A 19,393-nucleotide genomic window follows, 5' to 3' on the forward strand; every position below is an offset into this window, starting at 1 on the left:
ACTGTCTCAAAGAAAAAAAAAAGAGAGAGAGAAAGAGAGAAACAAACAAAATTAAGAACCCCATAATCAGGAGATAAAGGAAAATCTCTGTACCTTCCACTCATTTTTGCTATAAGGCTAAAACTACTCTAGAAAATATAGTCCATTAAAAAACAATAAAATCTATGATCTCTCATTGGAATTGAAAATACTAGTACACACTTACGATTTGTTTTTTTCTCTCTAAAAAAAAGTATTGTATTTCCTAGCAATACCCGCCGACAAGAGTCTGGAAATGAGATCATCAGGTAGCAATCTAATCTAAGCAATCTGACCTAGGTGCTAATACGGTACCTAAATTGCAGTCTGCAAACATTTCCCACTAAAAATACCAGAGCTGCTTCTTCAAGAAATTAGTTAATCCAAGTCTGTGGCAGAAGATGTATAAAATAGGCTTAGAACTATTTAAAAAAAGAAAAAAAAAAAAAAGAATAGGGTCTCATCAAAATAACAAGATGACAGGGCTCCAACCAGCTCAGGTGCAGTGGTTCACACCTGTAATCCCAGCACTGTGGGAGGCTGAGGCGGGAGGACTGCTTGAGGCCAGGAATTTGAGACCAGCCTAGGCAACATAGAAAGATTCGGTCTGAACAAAAAAAAAAAAAAAAAAAAAAAGTTAGGTGTGGTGATACAGGCCTGTAGTCCTAGCTACTTCAGAGGCCAAAGTGGGAGCATCACTTGAGCCCAGGAAATTGAGAATGCAGTAAGCTATAGTCACACTGCTGCACTCCATCCTGAACAATATAGCAAGACCCTGACTCTAAAAAGTAAAAAATGAAAAGGTCCCAACTGGCCAAAGATGGGCTATTTTGAATATTAAAAGATGTAATGGTTGATGAACTAAAAAACATCAGACATATAAAAATATCTAAATTCCTAACACGATTTTCACCCACCCAGAAGAAAAGCTTATAGGTCATTCTTGGAGGTTGCCGTGACATCCGCTCCTTATGCTATAAACTAAGGAATCAAGTGAAAAACATCTAATATCTGTCCTGCCTTTGTCATAGGCTTCTTCAGACTAACCACACCATTGATGAGGAGCGTTCTTTGTAAAGGATCCATAGCTAGTAAATGCGGAATAAAAAGGGTAGAATTTTACAAATCACAATTTTGCAATCATTAGTGAAATAATGACATTAGGCAGCAATCACCAACGACTGCTGAAACATTAACTGGGAAGATAATGAGGAATTTTCTAGTAGGGGGATCAAGCTGACAATACCTGGGCCCACAGGTCAATCAGCATCACTGAAGCAATGACGTCTTCCTACTTAAAAAGAGAAAAAGTTGAACCTGAATCTATCCAGCCTCTAGCTCTAACCTTTAGAGAGCTTTTGCTCTACCAGCTCACAGAAAATATGAACGTGTTAAATGACACCAAAATCCAAAATGTATAAAATTTTAAGACATATGACCCAGATAACTTGAACAAATAAATGACAAAACATAAGGAAAGGGGGATGTTACAGACTTAAAGAGACTGAAGAAATACATCACGGGCAAAATACAGACCTGTTTTTAGATCCTGTTTCAAACAAAGAACGCTAAAAAAATCTGTGAAGAGAAAAAAATAAACACAAAGCTATTAGAAGGAAATAAAAGATTAGAGCAGAAATAAAACAAAGAATAGAAAGGCAGTAGGAAAAATAAAATGAGTTGGTTTTTTGAAAAAAAGAATCAACGAAATTGAGAAATTAACCAGATTAAGAAAAAAAGAAAGAAGATATAAATAAATCAGAAATGAAGAGGGGACATTATAACTGATGCCACAGAAATGGATTGTAAGAGAACAGCATGAACAACTGTATGCTAACAAACTGGATAACCCAGAAGATATGGATAAATTTCTAGACACACCCAGCCTACAAAGATTGAATCATGAAGAAATAGAAAATCTGTACAGACCAATAGCTATTATTAAAAAGATTGACTCAGTAATCAAAAACCTCAAAGAGGTCAGGCGCACTGGCTCCCCTCTGTAATCCCAGCACTTTGGGAGGCCGAGGTGGGAGGATCACTTGAGGTCAGGAATTTGAGACCAACTTGGCCAACATGGTGAAACCCCATCTCTACTAAAAATACAAAAAATTAGTTGGGCATGTTAATTCATGCCTGTGGTCCCAGCTACTTGGGAGGCTGAGGCAGGAGAATACTTGAACCTGGGAGGTGGAGGTTGCAGAGAGCCAAGATCATGCCACTGCACTCCAGCCTGGGTGACAGAGCAAGACTCCACCTACACACACACACACACACACACACACACACACACACACACCCACACCCCCAAGAAAAACCTAGAACCAAATGACTTCACTGGAGAATTCTACCAAACATTTAAAGAAGAATTAATACCAATCCTCCCGAAACTCTTACAAATGTTGAAAAGGAGGAACATTTCCAAGTTTATTCTATGAGACCCATATTATCCTAATGCCAAAGTCAGGCAAAGACACTCCAAGAAAACTATAGAACAATATTCCTGGTGAATATTGATGCAAAAATCCTCAACAAAATACTAGCAAACTGAATTAAATACATTAAAAGGATTTAATTAAATACATTAAAAGGATTAGATACTATGATCAAGAGGGATTTATTCCTGGAATACAAGAATGGTTCAACATATAAAAATCAATCAATGTAATACACCAAATTAACAGAATGAAGGGCAAAAATCACATGATAATCTAAATTGAGGCAGAGAAAGCATGACAAGATTCAACACCCTTTCATGGTTAAAAAAACAACAATTCAACAAATGCAGAAGAGAAGAAAACTACCTTCACATCATAAAGTCCACATGTGAAAAGCCCATAGCTCATCATACTCAATAGTGAAAGACTGCAGGCTTTTCCTCTAAGATCAGAAATAAGGCAAGCTGTCTGCTCTGCCACTTCTACTCAATATAGTTTTGCAAGTCCTAGTCAGAGCAATGGGGCAAGAAAGAAAGAAAAGGCATTCAAATCAGAAAGGAGATGTAAAATGATCTGCTTGCAGATGACATGATCTTAGACGTAGAAAACCCTATAAGATCACATGATCTCACACACACACACACACACACACACACACACACACACAAACTAATAAATGAATTCATTAAAGTTGCAGGATACAAAATTAACACACCAAGATCAGTTGAATCTCTATACACTAACAATGAACAATCCTAAATGGAATTTTTAGAATTCCATTTATAAAACCATCAAAAAGAAAAAAATGTTTAGAAATAGGCCTAACCAAGATGAAAAGCTACACTGAAAACTACAAAACACTGTTAAAAGAAATTAAAGACACAAACAAATGGAAAAAACATCCTATGTTCATGGAGTGGAAGATTTAATATTGTTAAGATGCTCATACTACCCAAAGTGACAGATTTAAACACAAGCCCTATAAAAATCTCAATAGCCTTTCTTGTAGAAAAATTTATCCTAAAATTCATATGGAATCTCAACAGACACCAAACAGCCAAAACAGTCTTGAAAAAGAAGCGCAAAGTTCAAAGACTCATACCTCCTGATTTCAAAACATATTTCAAAGCTACAGTAATCAAAACAGCATGGTAATGGCATACAGACAGACAAATAGAGCAATGGAAAAGAATAGAATGCTCAGAAATAAACCCTTGTGTATATGGTCAAATGATTTTCAACAAAGATGCAAAGACTTCTTGATGGGAAAAGGACAATTTCTTCAGAAAACAGTGCTGGGAAAACTGGATATTCACAGGCAAAAGAATGAAGTTGGACCCTTATCTTATACCATATACAAAAATTAATTCAATATGGGTTAAAGACCTAAACATAACACCCAAAACTATAACACTCCTAGAAGAAAACATGAGAAAAAAGCTACATGATATCGAACCTGGCAATGATTTCTTGGATATGATCCCTTTCTGCATCAAAGGTCACAATGAGTGAAAAGGCAACGTACAGAACTGAAGAAAATATCTGCAAATTACATATCTGATAAGGGGTCAATATCCAGAATATATAAAGAACTCCTATATCTCCACAACAATAAATTAAATAACCTGATTTAAAGATAGGCAAAGGACTTGAATAGACATTTCTCCAAAGAAGGTACACAAGTGGCCAAAAAGTCCATGAAAACATGCTCACCACGGATAAACAAAATGTGGCATAAAAATACAACAGAATATTACCGTAGTCCAGCCTTAAAAAGGATGGAAATCCAGTCACATGCCACAACCTTAAGGTCATTATACTAACTGAAAGAAGCCCGCCACAAAAAGACAGAAACTGCATGATTTCACTTATACGAGTCAAATTCATAAAAACAGAAAGTAGAATGGTGGTCACTAGGGCTGGAGGAAGGGGGAAATGAAGCCTTGTTGCTCAATGGGTATAGATTTGCAAGATGAAAAAGATCTATAAGTCAATTAGATCAATTTCACAACAATGTGAATATACTTAACAGTGTTGAACTATTCACTTAAAAGTGATTAAGATCAACAACAGCAACAACAAAAAGAACAAAAAAAATGGTGAAGATAGTCAAATTTTTTTGCCACAATAAAAAAGCCATAATTCAGATAATCAGGAAAAACCAAACACTAAATCTTTACAGTTCATTACATCTGAATCCTGTACTCGCTTGTAACAGATACAGCTACTTAATACTCAGACAGTGCAAAGAACACTTCTTTAAAGAGGTCGAAAATCTGCCTACTAGCCCCAGATCTCCCAACTAGCCATTAGATGACATTCAAGAATCACTGGTGATTTCATTGGCTATGATAATGACTTATAGATATGCTTTTTGAAAAAGGATTCATACTGAAGTAATTTTGGGGTAACACTATGCTTTCTAAGATTTATGTTAATATACTCCAGCCAAAAAATAAAGAGTACGGGTGGGGCAGGGGTAGCTGAGAAAGGATGGCAGATGGTCTCATCATCCTTGTTGAAGCTGGGAGACAGGTACATGTATGAAAAATTTAAAACCAACCAAACCAAAGAGGGAAAAAAAGCAGGGATGGGTATTGGGAATGAATGGCAGCAGGATTAATTTATTGAGATTTTATAACAGCATCATATACTAGAGATGCTATTGCTAATCTTCAAAAAGCACTGCATTTCAATTTGCATCTAACAGATTACAAATAAAGAAACAAATGAAATTAAAAGAACGATCAAGCTTCAAGTAATGTTTCTCACCGCCTCCCTCAACCACAAACAAAAAAATAGGTCAATGGTTGAACAGACAAGTAAAGGTATCATGGAGAGCTGCCCACCAGGGCCAGAATCTGGACAGCGATGGAGAAATTTCTGCTGAAAAACTGTCCACCAAGTCAGGGAATACAGCCCAGATAGGAGAGGGTGTTGATGATGTTTCTCAGATACATAGGATGGACCTGTTTTCTTTCTGCTAACAGAAAGCAATCAGTCAAGCAAGGACTTCAGAGTGGATGAAGGGTACGTAATACCACACAATGACGGCATTCAAGAGAAAGAAAAGAGAGAAGGATGCAGAATTGTTTTAAAAATAGGACTTCATGAAAGCTAATTTCATCAAGCCCAGGTCACTGATGAGAAAGACGCAAAATCAAGAAACCAGTGAAATAACACGTAACGGGTGAGTCACACGCTGCCAGCGGCACCAAGCTGCGCAAGTGAAATGGCACCATCTAGCCCGCCTGGTGAAATCCAAAGCGAGAACTGAAAGGGAGTAAGGATGCTTCACAAAATGAGGTTGTGTCACAAGAAAAGTGATTTTGGAAGGACAGTGGATAGAAAAAAAAAAATAAGGAAACCACCAAAATGTTAACTCAAAGACACATTTTAAACTGCATGGGATGACCCACTGTCAATACCTTGGCTTCCTGAGAACAAAAAGGGGGGTCTCCAGATCCCCCCGAACCCCACTATACACCAGGGGGACAAGGAGGAAAGGAGGAAACCCCCTTTGCCTGCTAGGATGCACGTGAGGGGAGGAAGGCAAACTCCCAGCAGCTGCTGCTGTGACATATCACCAGCCCCAGCAGGAGGCACCTCGCTGCCCACTCGTTCCCCAGGACTGGCTGCTCCATGAATCCTCTGGGCACCTGTGCCCAACATAGTTCCTTAGCAAGCCCCACTGGAACATTGAAAAATTAACATAACACTGTTTACTGTGTACACTGTGCCATGTGGAGCTCATGCACGAGGCTTGGTGGATCCCTCCTGACAAAACAATCTTGAGGTAGATACGGTAATTATCCCCATTTTAGGGTTGATGGAAACCAAGGCTCAGTGCGGGAAGGTCACCCACTCGACGCTGTCCAATGAGTGAGCAGCAGGGTGAGCCTCTCCGGTCACAGCCAGCGTCTTCCTTCCCCAATGGAGGAAGACTTTCCATCCCAAGCTTAAATCACCCAGCAGGAAACAGGCCCGGCTCTGTCTTCTCAGTGAGGCCTTTTCTAACACAAGGGCTCATCGCCATCTCAGCATCAAAGGGTCTGTTGCTTCTGGCACAAGGGCCAGGCCAACAGGGCTGGAGTCACTCCGGACATCGTAATACCTGCCTGTTTTTCTGTGGGTCTAGAAGCCAGCGGGAATGGTCTTACCATTTTGTGGCCAGAGCCTACCGCCAGCTCTTAAAGGGTCAGGCAAGTGGGTTGGAAGCCACCTAGCAGGAAGAACAGTCCCTGCATTCCACAGCCAGGCCCAGGGAGGGGAGCCCGCAGGCCCTGCCCAGGCACACAGCACGGCCACTCCCAAGCAGGCCTCATCTTCCCCTCTTGCCAAGAGAGAACCCAGCTGCTGACAGAAAAATCAAACCCAAACCCGGGGTCGGAGGTAGAGGGTTCCTTTCCTGACTCTCCTTCAAATGGAAGACGCCCTGCACTGAAACTAGCTGACTCCCTTCCAGGCTGCGATCCCTGTAAGTTGAAATCAGCCTCAAGCAAACCACATTGGAAGAGCATTGGCTCCTAGGCCCTTGTTTGTCCTTTGGACTGTTCACTGGTGAACTGCATTTGAATCCTCACTCACCTGCAACAGACGCAGCTGCTTAATCACCACGTGGAAAAGCAAGTGGGAAAGCACAGCTTTCAGTGGGAGGCAAAAGGCCTGGTTTCTAGCCCCAAATCTCCTGCACACCTTGGCATACTGCCTATGCCCTATCTCACTTTGCCTTGGTTTCCTCATCTCCAACTAGGGAAAAGCAGCCTGTCCCCAGTTTGCTCCCCCAAGGGTTGTATAAAATGAGATGAGGGAGGCAAAGCTCTCTGAACTCCTAAGCAGCAATGTTCCCATCACCACGTGGCGCTCAATGTTCTTCTCCCCCGACCTTGCCCCCAAAGGCCCAGGAGCACAGACAGTTACACAGCATCCCTCAAGCCCTGGAACAGGAGGAGCTGTGCATTCCAGTGGATGTTGCTGATGCCCTCCATAGAGGTGATCCTGACAGAACCAGAGGAAAAGAAAATATTCCTCTCTAGCAGCCAGAGGGCCCTTCCATCTTGCCTGTTCTCCCAAATTACCTGGCAACACTGCTCTTCCCCAGAAAGGCTCTGGATCAATGATTCTGGAAACCACCTAAGTCCTAAAGACGATTTTAAAACACCAGGAGGAAAATGCTCCTGCTCCCCCTGGCCCTGCTTTCTAAATGTATTCCTTTTTAGCAACCCCGAGGGGAGGTTCATCCCTGGGAGCTCTGCAGGAGAAGGTCTCCATCCCATACCATCTTGAAAATAGAGGGGAATACTCATATATGTGACCTTAGTGATCTCACAAGTGCATCAGAAAAAGCAACTGGCCAAGGAAACTCGTTGAACCAGCCTGAAAATGCCAGGCAGCCCCACCGTAAGTCACCGTTTGGGTCAGGCTTGTGACCGAGCGTGTGGGCAAGGTTGGGTGGACCAGGCTGGAGGGGAAAAGCAGGCAAACCACTCTGAAGCAGGACGGAGGGTCAAGGGCGAGGGCAAGGGCAGGGCAGAGGTGCGCAGGGCAGGGCCAGTTCAGGAAGCCCGTCGCAGGATGAGCTCTGTGATCTCCGCCCTGCTACCCAACCTCATGGGTATCCCGTAGTAGGCTGTGCCTGGGCTGACATATACAAACGTGGCCTGGGCCACTTGGTAGAGACCAGCAAAGAAGGGATTCAGGAGATAGGCTGCTACATTCAAGGGGAAGATCTGTCCAGCATGTGTGTGCCCAGAAAGGATGAGGTTAATATCTGGCCGGGCCTGGAGAGCTCTCTTGGCAGCCAGAGGCTGGTGAGCTAGCAAGATGATCGTGTGGTCCGGGCTGCAGCCCTCCAGGGCCTTGTCGAGATCCATGCCATGGCCAGAGTAGTGCAGGATGTCTGCTTCAATATCATCCACCCCAGCCAGGCAGATCCAGTCCTCGTCCTCACTCCCACCGCCACTGCCACCACCAACACGTTGGGCCCGGGTGGCGGAAATCTTCACGTTCTCATTATGAAGAGGCCGGACGTGCAGGGACTCCAGCAGTGCAAACCAGTTGCTGACATCCGACGTGTAGTACTCATGATTGCCTGTGACGAAGTAGGCGCCGAGACGTGACTGAAGCTGCTCCAGAGGAGTGACAGCTGTCCGCAGGACCGAGGCTTCTGAGTCGGAGAGGTCACCCACGATCACGGTGATGTCTGGTTCCAGCACATTCACCATCCTCACAAACATCTCCATCTTGGTCCTGCCCACTGTGGGGCCCAAGTGAATGTCTGAGAGGAGCACGATCTTGAGGTTGTTCATTGAGGTGGGCAGCTGATGGATGGGCACCTCCACAGTCTTCACCGCCGGGGGCTGCGCGGCATTCAGAATCCCTGCCACGCTAAGCACAGCTGTCACTCCCACTGCCAAGGCAGGCCTGAGCACCAGCTTCCTTGTCTTGTCAAGGCTGCCCACGACCCTACCACTGCGCCAGGCCAAGAGCTGGTAGGCCTGCTCCATGCCGCTGAGGATGCAGAGGAAGAAGAGCATGATGATGTAGGCACCCAGGCAGGAGTAGGCTGCCAAGGAAAACAGATAAGGCTCCTCGGCCACTAAAAAGAACATGGTGAAGAAACTGGAATGGGCCAGGGCCAGAAATGCCAGAACCACCACCTTCCAAAGCTGAAAACAGGTTGACTCCGCAGCTGGGGAGTGGCAGAGATTGCTGACCGTGCTGCGCCAAATGTAGAGGGAGCCAATGAGCATGAGCGAGTTGACAAACAGGGCAAGCTGCAAGCGAAGCAGCCAACGCCAGGCCCTGAGCTCGAGGCTCTCTGCCAGAAAAGAGCGGGAGGCGATCATGGACACGAAGACAGTGACGGCGGCCAGGGTGGCCTTTGTGCCTAGGGACAGCTGCCTGAAGATGGTCATTTTCTCTGCTCCTAGAGGCTCCCCCACCAGTTCGTGCAGGTGGACTGTGGAAATGAGTGGCCAAGGAGAGGTTTCCAGGTCAACTCCGCCTGCAACCAGGAACCAGCATCAGCTTTGTGGGATATTAGAGTGTCCTTGTACCCATTCAAAACTCAAAGGCCACTTACATGTGGCCAACCCACCTGGGGAATCCAAGCCACTCAAATACCGGTCAGTTACTAGCTATACTTTATTATTCAAAAAGAAACTCACAGGATTGTGACATGATGGGCAGTTTTCATTTTCTTACCACATTTTCTATACGTTTAAAGTTTCTCTACAGTGAGCACAAACTGGTTTTATAAAAACATTCCAAATCAGTGGTATTCAAAGTGTGGTATTTAGTCAAAACTGTTTTTATTATAATTCTAAGCCATTACTGCCTGTCCCACTCTCACTCTGTCCTGAGGGTGCAGTTTTCCAGTGACATGTGACATGTGATATGGCAACAGATTGAATGCAGAAATAAACATGAAAATCTCACTGTCTTCTATTAAGAGACATTGAAAGAGATTTGCAGAAATGTAAAACAGTACAACTCTGCACCCTAAAATTTGGGGAGAAATACTGTTGTTTTTCAAATATATTTATTGCTTGTTCATGTGTAATGATGTATTATTTATTAACAAATAGTTTTACATGTTCTCTAGGGCTGGGCACACTGGCTCACACCTGTAATCCCAGCTCTTTGGGAGGCTGAGGCAGGCAGATCACCTGAGGTCAGGAGTTCAAGACCAGCCTGGCCAACACAGTAAACCCTGACTCTACTAAAAATTCAGAAATTAGCCAGGCCTGGTGGCAGGTACCTGTAATCCCAGCTACTCAGGAGGCTGAGGTAGGAGAATCGCTTGAACATGGGAGGTGGAAGTTAAAGAGCCAGATTCTGTCTTAAAAAAAAAAAAAAAAAAGAAAGAAAATATTTTCTTAATTTCTAGGACAGCTAAAATTTGAGAACCACTGTTCTAAAGAAATGTAAACAAGGAGATAATGGAAAGCCAGACTGCAGGTATCTTTCTTCAGCTGTGGGCACAGGAGCTCGACAGGGACACCCAGGCACCCGACATGAGAATTCCTGGGGTGATGCCAGCCTCCCTGTGTGGGCCTCAGGTATGCAACCACAGGGCATCCACCCTGACCCAGTGACGCTGCACAAGACTAATGAGCTCACATCAGACAGATGGATGCTGTCCACCTGTTCCTCGTTCATAGATCCTTCTCTCCCCACCCCCACCCCCAGCCCCAGATACTGGTTAAGATCTGCCTTCCCCCAGCCCCTTACCTGCACCACTGTTCTCCTGAACTGTTCCCCAGTTCCACCTTATCCGGTGGTTTTCACAGCTGGCTGTGTCTGACTCCTACGGTCCTTCTGGACAAGAACACTCTGTCTACAAACTGGGATAGAGGAACCACAGACGGGTGAAGGGGGAGCAGCAAACGCTCAATCTGTGCCAACTTTTTCCAAAAATGGAAACATTTTCAGCAGCTGTTTTCCAAACAGTTCAATCTTGGTTGTAGGTAAACGTACCACTTTTCTCACCCCTAGGCGCGTTACTGAACGCCTTGTTAAAGGGTGCAACTTACAAGTCGACGGTGTCAAATGCCACCAGCTCTTAAAGCGTGAAGGCTCAGCCCACCTCTACCCTGGAGGAACCAAAGCTGGTCCGCGGAACGTGCAGAGGAGCAGCTTGCAGCCACCCGCCCTCCCTTCCGCAGGTGTGATGCAGACCTCCCCAGGCAGCGCTTCGCAGCCCCTCAGGTCGTCCCCGGGGCTTGGACGCAGGGAGTGACACTGTCCTTCCTCTCCCACCAAACGTGCACGCCCGGCACCTCACCTCCTCGCCTCGGCAGACCTCCCTCCACCAACGCTGGCGTCCCCCAGCAGCCTACCTCTTCCCCCTCCCCCCACCATAACCTGGACCGCCAAACGCCGAAGGGCCCCACAAATACCAAGAAAAACCCAAGCCAAAGAGCAGGCGACGGGGAGTGGCCAGAAGGGAACAAGACGTACGAAAAGGAAGAGCGCCCGGAGGGAAAATAACGCCGCGCTCCCACTGCAGGGGCCTCTCCTGACCCCGTTTTTCTCCTTCCGGAGCGCTCCGCAGAGCACGGACTGGGAAAGGGAGGGCGACCCAAGCCAGAGCCCGAGGCGCCCTCTAACCCGCGCTACGTGGAATCCCCTCCCGGAATGCCAACTTAGGAAACGTTCGGGCGCACCTCGTCTCACCCCCCTTGTTACAGAACGGGAAGTGGGTCCAAGCGCAAAGCCCGGCCGGAGCGGAACGCACGAGCGACCGACCTGCCGCGAAGGACGCGCGCCCCGCCCGGCCCGCCCCCGACGGGAAGGCCGGTCCACTGCCTGCGCTCCTCCGGCCGCCGGCTGCTGGGGGCACTTCGGGGCTCAGGCTCCCCGCCCTGCGGGACCCCCGATGGCCGCGGCCCCAGCCCGGTTCCCCGCCAGCCTGTCCCCTCTCAGTGCCTCCCCGCACCCGGGTCCCGCAGACTTACGCGCAAGCCGCACGCAGGGCGCAGAAGCAGCAGCGCCAGCAGCAGAGGAAAGATGCGAACCAGGACCCCCGGCATGACCGCCAGCCTCCTGGCTCTGCAGTCGGCGCCCAGGCCAGCCCCTCCGCGTCACCTGACTAAGGACCCGCGGCCTGGCACCGCCCCTCGTCGGCCCAGCAGCCAGCCCTTGTGCCTGCTCCGCCCCGCGCTCCGCCTCCCGGTGGCCGAGCAGGGCGGGTGGGGGCGGCCAGGAGGCTGCGCTGGCGTGTGACTCCAGGATAGTACTATCGGGGTTTTGCAGGCGTCTGCTCGGGGAAGGGACCCTTTGGAACGGTAATCGGGAGGCCCTGCTTTCAGCAGCTTGATAACGCGCCTCGGGGATTGGACATTAATCGTGGCCTCCTTGTTCCCTGGCTGCCTTGAGAGAGCCAAAGAGGGAAATTGTTAATCACTAAACCTAAATGCCTTAGATCGAATCCGCGTCCCATATACAGGGCTCTCCGAAAAACTAAACGAGGGGTTAGCACAGTGAGATCGGTCCCTGGATCCACTGTATCAACTCACCTGGAATTTGTTAGAATGCAAATTCTGGGCCCGGCGCGGCGGCTTATGCCTGTAATCCCAGCACTTTGGGAGGCCGAGGCAGGCGGATCACTTGAGGTCAGGGGTTCCAGACTAGCCTGGTCAACATGGGGAAACCCTGTTTCTACTAAAAATACAAACATTAGATGGGCTTGGTGGCGCATGCCTGTAATCCCAGCTACTCGGAAGGTTGAGACAGGAGAATCGCTTGAAGCTGGGAGGCGGAGGTTGCAGTGAGCCGAGATCGCACCACTGCATTCCAGCCTGGGCGACACAGCAAGACTCCACCTCAAAAAAAAAAAAAAAAAAAAAAAAAAAAGGCATATTCTGGGGCCCAGAAACTCTGAATCAGAAGCTCTAGGGTCGGGGACCAGATATCTGTTTTGTTTGTTGTTGAAGCAGGAGTGTAGACCAGCCCATAACCAGTATTGACTTTTATAGTCATCTCTCCCACTGTTCGAGAACCAAACTAAGGTTTTTAGAAGATCCACAAGTTGTAGCAATACTGTTAAAGAAAAAACTGTTCTAGCACTTGTTAAAATGGTAAGGAAGGCTTTATTCGAGCCACCACACTCAGCTAATTTTTGTATTTTTAGTAGAGACAGGGTTTCACCATGTTGGCCAGGATGGTCTTGATCCCTTGACGTCATGATCCACCCGCCTCAGCCTCCCAAAGTGCTGGGATTACAGGCGTGAGCCACTGCGCCCAGACTGTACCTGTTTTTAGAATAACTTTAAGCAGTTATTTTTTACTTTTAAAAAGTTAAAAAGAAAAAAACCTTAGTTCGTGCCTTCGTGTTCAAAAAAAACCTTTTCTGTTGTATAACAAAATAGCCAGAACTCTATTTGTTCATCCATTTCTCCTTTCCTACTGGACATTTCCGTGAGAGATTGAGAAAGTATCAGTCACTGGCTTTTCTTTCTCAGGATTTTGTTTTTGTTTTGGGGGTTGTTTTGTTGTTTTTGTTTTTGTTTAGACAGGGTTTCATTCTGTCACCCAGGCTGGAGTGCAGTGGCACAATCATGGCTTACTACAGCTTTGGCCTCCTGGGCTCAAGTGATCCTTCGGTATCAGCCTACCAAGTGGCTGGGGCTACAGGGGTGCACCACCACACCCGGCTAATTTTTGTATTTTTTGTAGAGACAGGGTATCACCATGTTACTAAGGTGGATCTTGAAGTTCTGGGATCAAGCAGTCCACCTGCCTGGACCTCCCCAAATGCTGAGATTAGAGATGTGATCCACTGCGCCTGGCTTCTTTTCATGCCTGGAGTACCAGTTTTGTGTCCTTGCACCAAGAAGTCCTTTCCAAGCTCTGCAATTCTAGTTCAGTATAAAAGAGCAAGGACTCTGGAGGCAGTACACTCGAGGTGGAATTCCAGCTCCGCCACTTACCATCTGTGGACTGTGGACAAATTACTTAACCTCTCTGAGCTTCAGTTTCTTCGTTGGTAAAATAGAGATAATAATATCAATTTCACTGGGTAACTGGGGAAAGAAATTACCAGAGATGATGATAATAAGAGGCTTGGCATATACAGGATGTTAGTGGGACAGTTGATGAAATCAGAGTTAGACTTGCAGGTTAGATGAGTACCATGCATCAATGTTAATTTCCCATGTGTGTGTGTGTGTGTGTGTGTGCGTGTGTGTGAAAGAGAGAGAGAGAGAGTCTCACTGGAATGCAGTGGTGCAATCTGCGCTCACTCAACCTCTGCCTCCTGGGTTCAAGTGATTCTCTTGCCTCAGCCTTCCAAGTAGCTGGGACTGCAGGCATGCGCCACACGCCCTGCTAATTTTTGTATTTTTAGTAGAGATGGGGTTTCACCCTGTTGGCCAGGCTGGTTTCCAACGCCTGACCTCAAGTGATTTGCCCGCCTTGGCCTCCCAAAGTGTGGGGATTACAGGCGTGAGCCACCAGGCCCAGCCACATCAATGTTAACTTTCTGATTTTGATAATGGCACAAGGTCTAAAGATTGAATAATAGTTTTGTATTTGTATATTGATTTTGGTAATGGTTATATAAAAGAACATCCTTGGTTTTTAGGAGACAAAAGGGCATCTTTTTTTTTTTTTTGAGACGGAGTTTCGCTCTTGTTACCCAGGCTGGAGTGCAATGGCACGATCTCGGCTCACCGCAACCTCCGTCTCCTGGGTTCAGGCAATTCTCCTGCCTCAACCTCCTGAGTAGCTGGGATTACAGGCACGCGCCACCATGCCCAGCTAATTTTTTGTATTTTTAGTAGAGACGGGGTTTCACCATGTTGACCAGGATGGTCTCGATCTGTTGACCTCGTGATCCACCCGCCTCGGCCTCCCAAAGTGCTGGGATTACAGGCTTGAGCCACCGCGCCCGGCTTAAAGGGGCATCATTTTTGCAACGGACTCTCAAACAGTTCACACACACATACAAAAATAGGAGACAGAAATGGTATTCCAGGCATGAAAAGAACCTGAGAAAAAAAAGCAAATGTGGTAAAATGGTAACATTTGGAAAATCAATGAAGGAATTCTTTGTACTCTTTTTTCAACTTTTTTTTTTTCTAAGCTTGAAATCATTGCAGAATGAAGTTTAAAAACAAAACAACAAAATCCTTAGCACATGGCAGATTCAACTTTTTTACCTTCTCTCCTACTCTGTAGACTCAAGGTTATCATATGCAATAGGTATTTTTAACTGAGTTAAGGTAGAAAGTGTTTAGGGCAGGAGCTGGCAAGCTAAGGGCAGGGTATCAAATCTGGCCTGCTGCCTGTTTTTCTTTCTCTTTTTTAAAATTCTTTTTACTGACTAAGAATCTGTGCATTTTGCTGCCAGTTTTTCTATGGCCTGCCAGCTAAAACTTGATTTTACATGAATGAAAAAATATTAATAATAATAATATTTTATGACATTTGAAAATGATATGTTTCCAGCATCAGTGTCCATAAATATGTCCATAAATAAAGTTTTGTGAGGTTGGTTTTTGTTTGTTTTTGTTTTGTTTGAGACATGGTCTCGCTCTGTCACCCAAGCTGGAGTGCAGTGGTGCGATCACAGCTCACAGCAGCCTCGAACTCCTGGGTCCAAGCAGTCCTCCCACCTCAGCCTTCTGAGTAGCTGAGTAGCTGGGACTACAGGCGAGTGCCACCATGCCTAAATAATTTTTTTTTCCCTAAAGACCAGATCTTTCCTTGTTGCCAGGATTGGTCTTGAACTCCTGGCCCCAAGCAATCTGCCCACCTTGGCTGCCAAAGTGCCAGGATTACACATAAATAGTTTTCTTAGAACACAGCCACCTACCGTTCTCTTCACGTTGCACATGGCTGCTTTCACGCTACAACGGTAGAGTGGAGTAGTTGCCATCTTAGGACCTACAAAACTGAATATATTTATTTTCTAGCCCTTTACAGTATAATCTTGCCAAAGGAATATAGACTGTAGTTTATTTCTGAGATTTTTAGTACTCGATTTTGTATTGTAGTTGAAATAGCAACAGTAACAATAGCCATTGTTGTGCTGAATGCCTTACCAGTGTCACTATTCCTCACGATCTGAGTTGCATGCCATTATCCACATTTCACAGACTAGAAAGCTGAGACAGAGGAGTGAAATGACTTGCCAGTAGCTACAGCTCTGGGAAGCAGTAGAGTCTCTAAAGTTACGTTGCCTGACGTTAGGGCCTGAGTTGTTAACACAAGGCTATACTTCTGCCCATAGTGTACTGTTTAGTTCCTGTTTAAATGCACAGATAAAGTGTGCCGGGATGCAAAGCCCCCTGCATACTGGAAAATATGTAGGAACCACGAGAAGGCTGTCACCCTGGCCAGGCGCAGTGGCTCATGCCTATAATCCCAGCACTTTGGGAGGCCGAGGCAGGCAGATCACAAGATCAAGACATCAAGACCATCCTGGCCAACATGGTGAAACCCTGTCTCTACTAAAATACAAAAATTAGCTGGGCGTGGTGGCGCGCGCCTGTAGTCCCAGCTACTCAGGAGGCTGAGGCAGGAGAATCACTTGAACCAGGGAGGCGGAGGTTGCAGTGAGCTAACATCACACCACTGCACTCCAGCCTGGGTGACAGAGTGAGACTCCATCTCAAAAAAACAAAAGAGAAGGCTGTTGGCCGGCAGGCACTCATCTCTAAACTTGGTACATGCTGTAATATAGACCAGTACTTCTCAAAGTGTGACCCTGAGACCAGTGTCATGCAGTAAGTACAGAAATTCAGCCCAGGCATTTAGAAACTTGGAGCAATTTGAGCAAGTAAATCTATCTGTTGAATCTAATAATGAAAAAAATTATTATGCATCTATTTTTTATTTCATTTTTCTAGTAATTTTTTTTTTAGACAGAATTTCATTTTGTCAGCCAGACTGGAGTGTAGTGGCACGATCTTGGCTCACTGCAACCTCCGCCTCTTGGGTTCATGCAATTAAGCCTCAGCCTCCTGAGTAGCTGGGACTGCAGGCATATGCCACCACGTGGGCTGATGTTTTGTATTTTAGTAGAGATGGCGTTCCACCATGTTGCCCAGGCTGGTCTTGAGCTCCTGAGCTCAGGCAATCCACCTACCTAGGCCTCCCAAAGTGCTAGGATTACAGGCAAGAGCCACCACACCTGGCCTATTTTTCTAGTAATTTATTTTTATTGAATTTTTACAAAAGGGTCAATCCTTGATAGATAGGAAGGAACACTGATAATTAAAAAAACAAACAAAAAAAACCCCAGAATTGATCCTTTACCAAAGATAGTTTGAGAAGCACAGAGGCCTCATCAGTAGCATAAGAACAATGAGAGGGAGACATATGTGTGGCCTGAAACAGAGGAAGACTTCTGTCCCCACAGGGCTCTACACACAAGTTAAGAATCAAACTCAATGTCTTTGATCTGTTTTCCCTTATGGAGTTTTCCTACTCAGCAAATCTTCATTCTCAGTGTCAGTTCTGACCTGTATTTCAATAAAAAATCCTTCTCTCCTTTCTCCCTCCCTCCCTCTCTCCCTGCCTCCCTCTGTCTCTCACACTTTCTTTCTTGAATCACTCTGTTGCCCAGCCTGGGCAATCCTACTGGCTGGAGTACAGCAGTATGATCATGGCTCAGTGCAGCCTCCACCTCCCAGGCTCAGGTGATCCTCCCACCTCAGCCTCCAGAGTAGTTCAGACTACATGTACAGGCCATCATGTCTAGCAAATTTTTCTTTTTTTTTTTTTTTCTGGAGAGATGGGATTGCCCCATATCATCCAGGCTGGTCTTGAACTTCTGGGCTTAAGCAATCTGCCTGCTTTGGCCTCTCAAAGTGTTGAGATTACAGGCACAAGCCATTGCATCTGGCCTAATTTTATATTTCTAATATTTTTATGCCATTAAAGTGATTGCAATTTGGAATAGGTTTTTAAAAAGAGTATTAAATTGCATACATTAAAGGCAAGAAAAATAAACCAGATCTCCACTAGAAAGACATGACAAAAAAATGTGACACATTGTCCTAGATTGGATCACCAGGAGAAAAAAAATCAGGAAAACATTATTGAGAAAATTAACAAAAGTTGAATATAGACTACGGATGAGAAAATGATATTGTTTCAATATTAAATTTTCTATTTTGGATAAGTGATATTGTGGCCATGTTCTTTTTTTTTTTTTTGAGACGGAGTTTCGCTCTTGTTACCCAGGCTGGAGTGCAATGGCGCGATCTCGGCTCACCACAACCTCCGCCTCCCGGGTTCAGGCAATTCTCCTGCCCCAGCCTCCTGAGTCGCTGGGATTACAGGCACGCGCCACCATGCCCAGCTAATTTTTTGTATTTTTAGTAGAGACGGGGTTTCACCATGTTGACCAGGATGGTCTCGATCTCTTGACCTCGTGATCCACCCGCCTTGGCCTCCCACAGTGCTGGGATTACAGGCTTGAGCCACCGCGCCCAGCTGTGGCCATGTTCTTTAAAAATACACCCAGAATTGGCTGGGCGAGGTGGCTCACGCCTGTAATCCCAGCACTTTGGGAGGCCGAGGTGGGAGGATCATAAGGTCAAGAGATCGAGACCATCCTGGCCAACATGGTGAAACCCAGTCTCTACTGAAATACAAAAATTAGCTGGGCTTGGTGGTAAGCACCTGTGGCCCCAGCTACTTGGGAGGCTGAAGCAGGAGAATTGCTTGAACCCAGGAGGTGGAGGTTTCAGTGAGCCGAGATCACACCACTCCACTCTAGCCTAGTGACTAGAGTAAGACTCTATCTCAAAAAAAAAAAAAAAAGTACACCCAGAATTATGTAGGAGTAAAGGAGCATTATGCTGCCAGGTGCAGTGGTGCACACCTGTAGTCCCAACTACTCGGGAGGCTGAGGCAGGAGGACTGCTTCAGTCCAGGAGTTCTGGGCTGTAGTGTGCTATGCCAATCGGGTGTCCACACTAAGTTCAGCATCGATATGGTGACCTCCTGGGAGCAGGGGACCACAAGATTGCCTAAGGAGGGGTGAACTGGCCCAGGTCAGAAACTGATAAGGTCAAAACTCCCTTGCTGATCAGTAGTGCGATTGATCCTGAGAACAGCCACTGCACTTCAGCCTGGGCAACATAGCAAGACCCTGTGCCCAAAAAAAAAAAAAGAGCATAATGTCTACATCTCACTCTCAAATGGTAACTATAATAATATGTTTATATTTTCATACATATAATTATATATTACACATAATACACATGTACATTACATGAATATGGTGGAGACCAAGTGATAGAGCAAATAAAGCAAAATGTTAACAATTGACGAAGTACAATAATTCTTGTGTCAAAGTTAAAAGTTATTTAAAAAACTGAAAATAACAAGGTCTCTGGCCTACCAATGTGGGCAATTCTGCTATGCAGCAATTCCTTAGCCTCCTCACGTGTCTTTGAGCTTTCTGATGCAAAAAGTCC

General features: G+C 45.7%; 2 protein-coding genes across 8 annotated transcripts in view; both read right to left on the reverse strand.

Moving 5' to 3' along the window:
- The window catches only part of GLB1 (galactosidase beta 1), a 95,560-nt gene extending 88,240 nt beyond the window's left edge, over positions 1 to 7,320 (reverse strand). For all 4 annotated transcript variants that reach the window (XR_004265549.1, XR_004265548.1, XM_032268844.1 and 1 more), the window contains exon 1: positions 7,044 to 7,320. Coding sequence is in view for 2 of the 4 variants with exons in the window: in XM_032268844.1 (XP_032124735.1) it covers positions 7,044 to 7,199 (156 nt within the window). In the remaining 2 variants the exon portion in view is untranslated. The remainder of the gene's footprint in view (positions 1 to 7,043) is intronic.
- Positions 7,321 to 7,985: 665 nt separating this feature from the next.
- Positions 7,986 to 12,099, reverse strand: TMPPE (transmembrane protein with metallophosphoesterase domain). Of its 4 annotated transcripts, none has more exons than XM_032268862.1 (2): positions 11,918 to 12,099; positions 7,986 to 9,462 (listed from the first exon to the last, which is right to left on the reverse strand). In XM_032268862.1, exon 2 carries the CDS (start codon positions 9,371 to 9,373, stop codon positions 8,012 to 8,014), a length of 1,362 nt encoding a protein of 453 aa, XP_032124753.1. In that variant the 5' UTR covers positions 9,374 to 9,462; positions 11,918 to 12,099; the 3' UTR covers positions 7,986 to 8,011. The 4 variants fall into 4 exon arrangements, with proteins under 4 accessions (XP_032124753.1, XP_032124763.1, XP_032124755.1 ...); XM_032268872.1 differs by lacking the exon at positions 11,918 to 12,099 and adding an exon at positions 11,627 to 11,863; XM_032268864.1 differs by lacking the exon at positions 11,918 to 12,099 and adding an exon at positions 10,994 to 11,604.
- Positions 12,100 to 19,393: the final 7,294 nt, after the last annotated feature.

The sequence above is a fragment of the Sapajus apella genome, unplaced genomic scaffold, assembly GCF_009761245.1.
Source record: "Sapajus apella isolate SASKATOON/1434 unplaced genomic scaffold, GSC_monkey_1.0 scaffold4, whole genome shotgun sequence".
Classification (NCBI taxonomy): domain Eukaryota; kingdom Metazoa; phylum Chordata; class Mammalia; order Primates; family Cebidae; genus Sapajus; species Sapajus apella.

Coding starts and splice junctions, on each gene's coding strand:
- TMPPE (XM_032268862.1), bottom strand. CDS start 9,373: ATGACCATCTTCAGGCAGCTGTCCCTAGGCACAAAGGCCACCCTGGCC.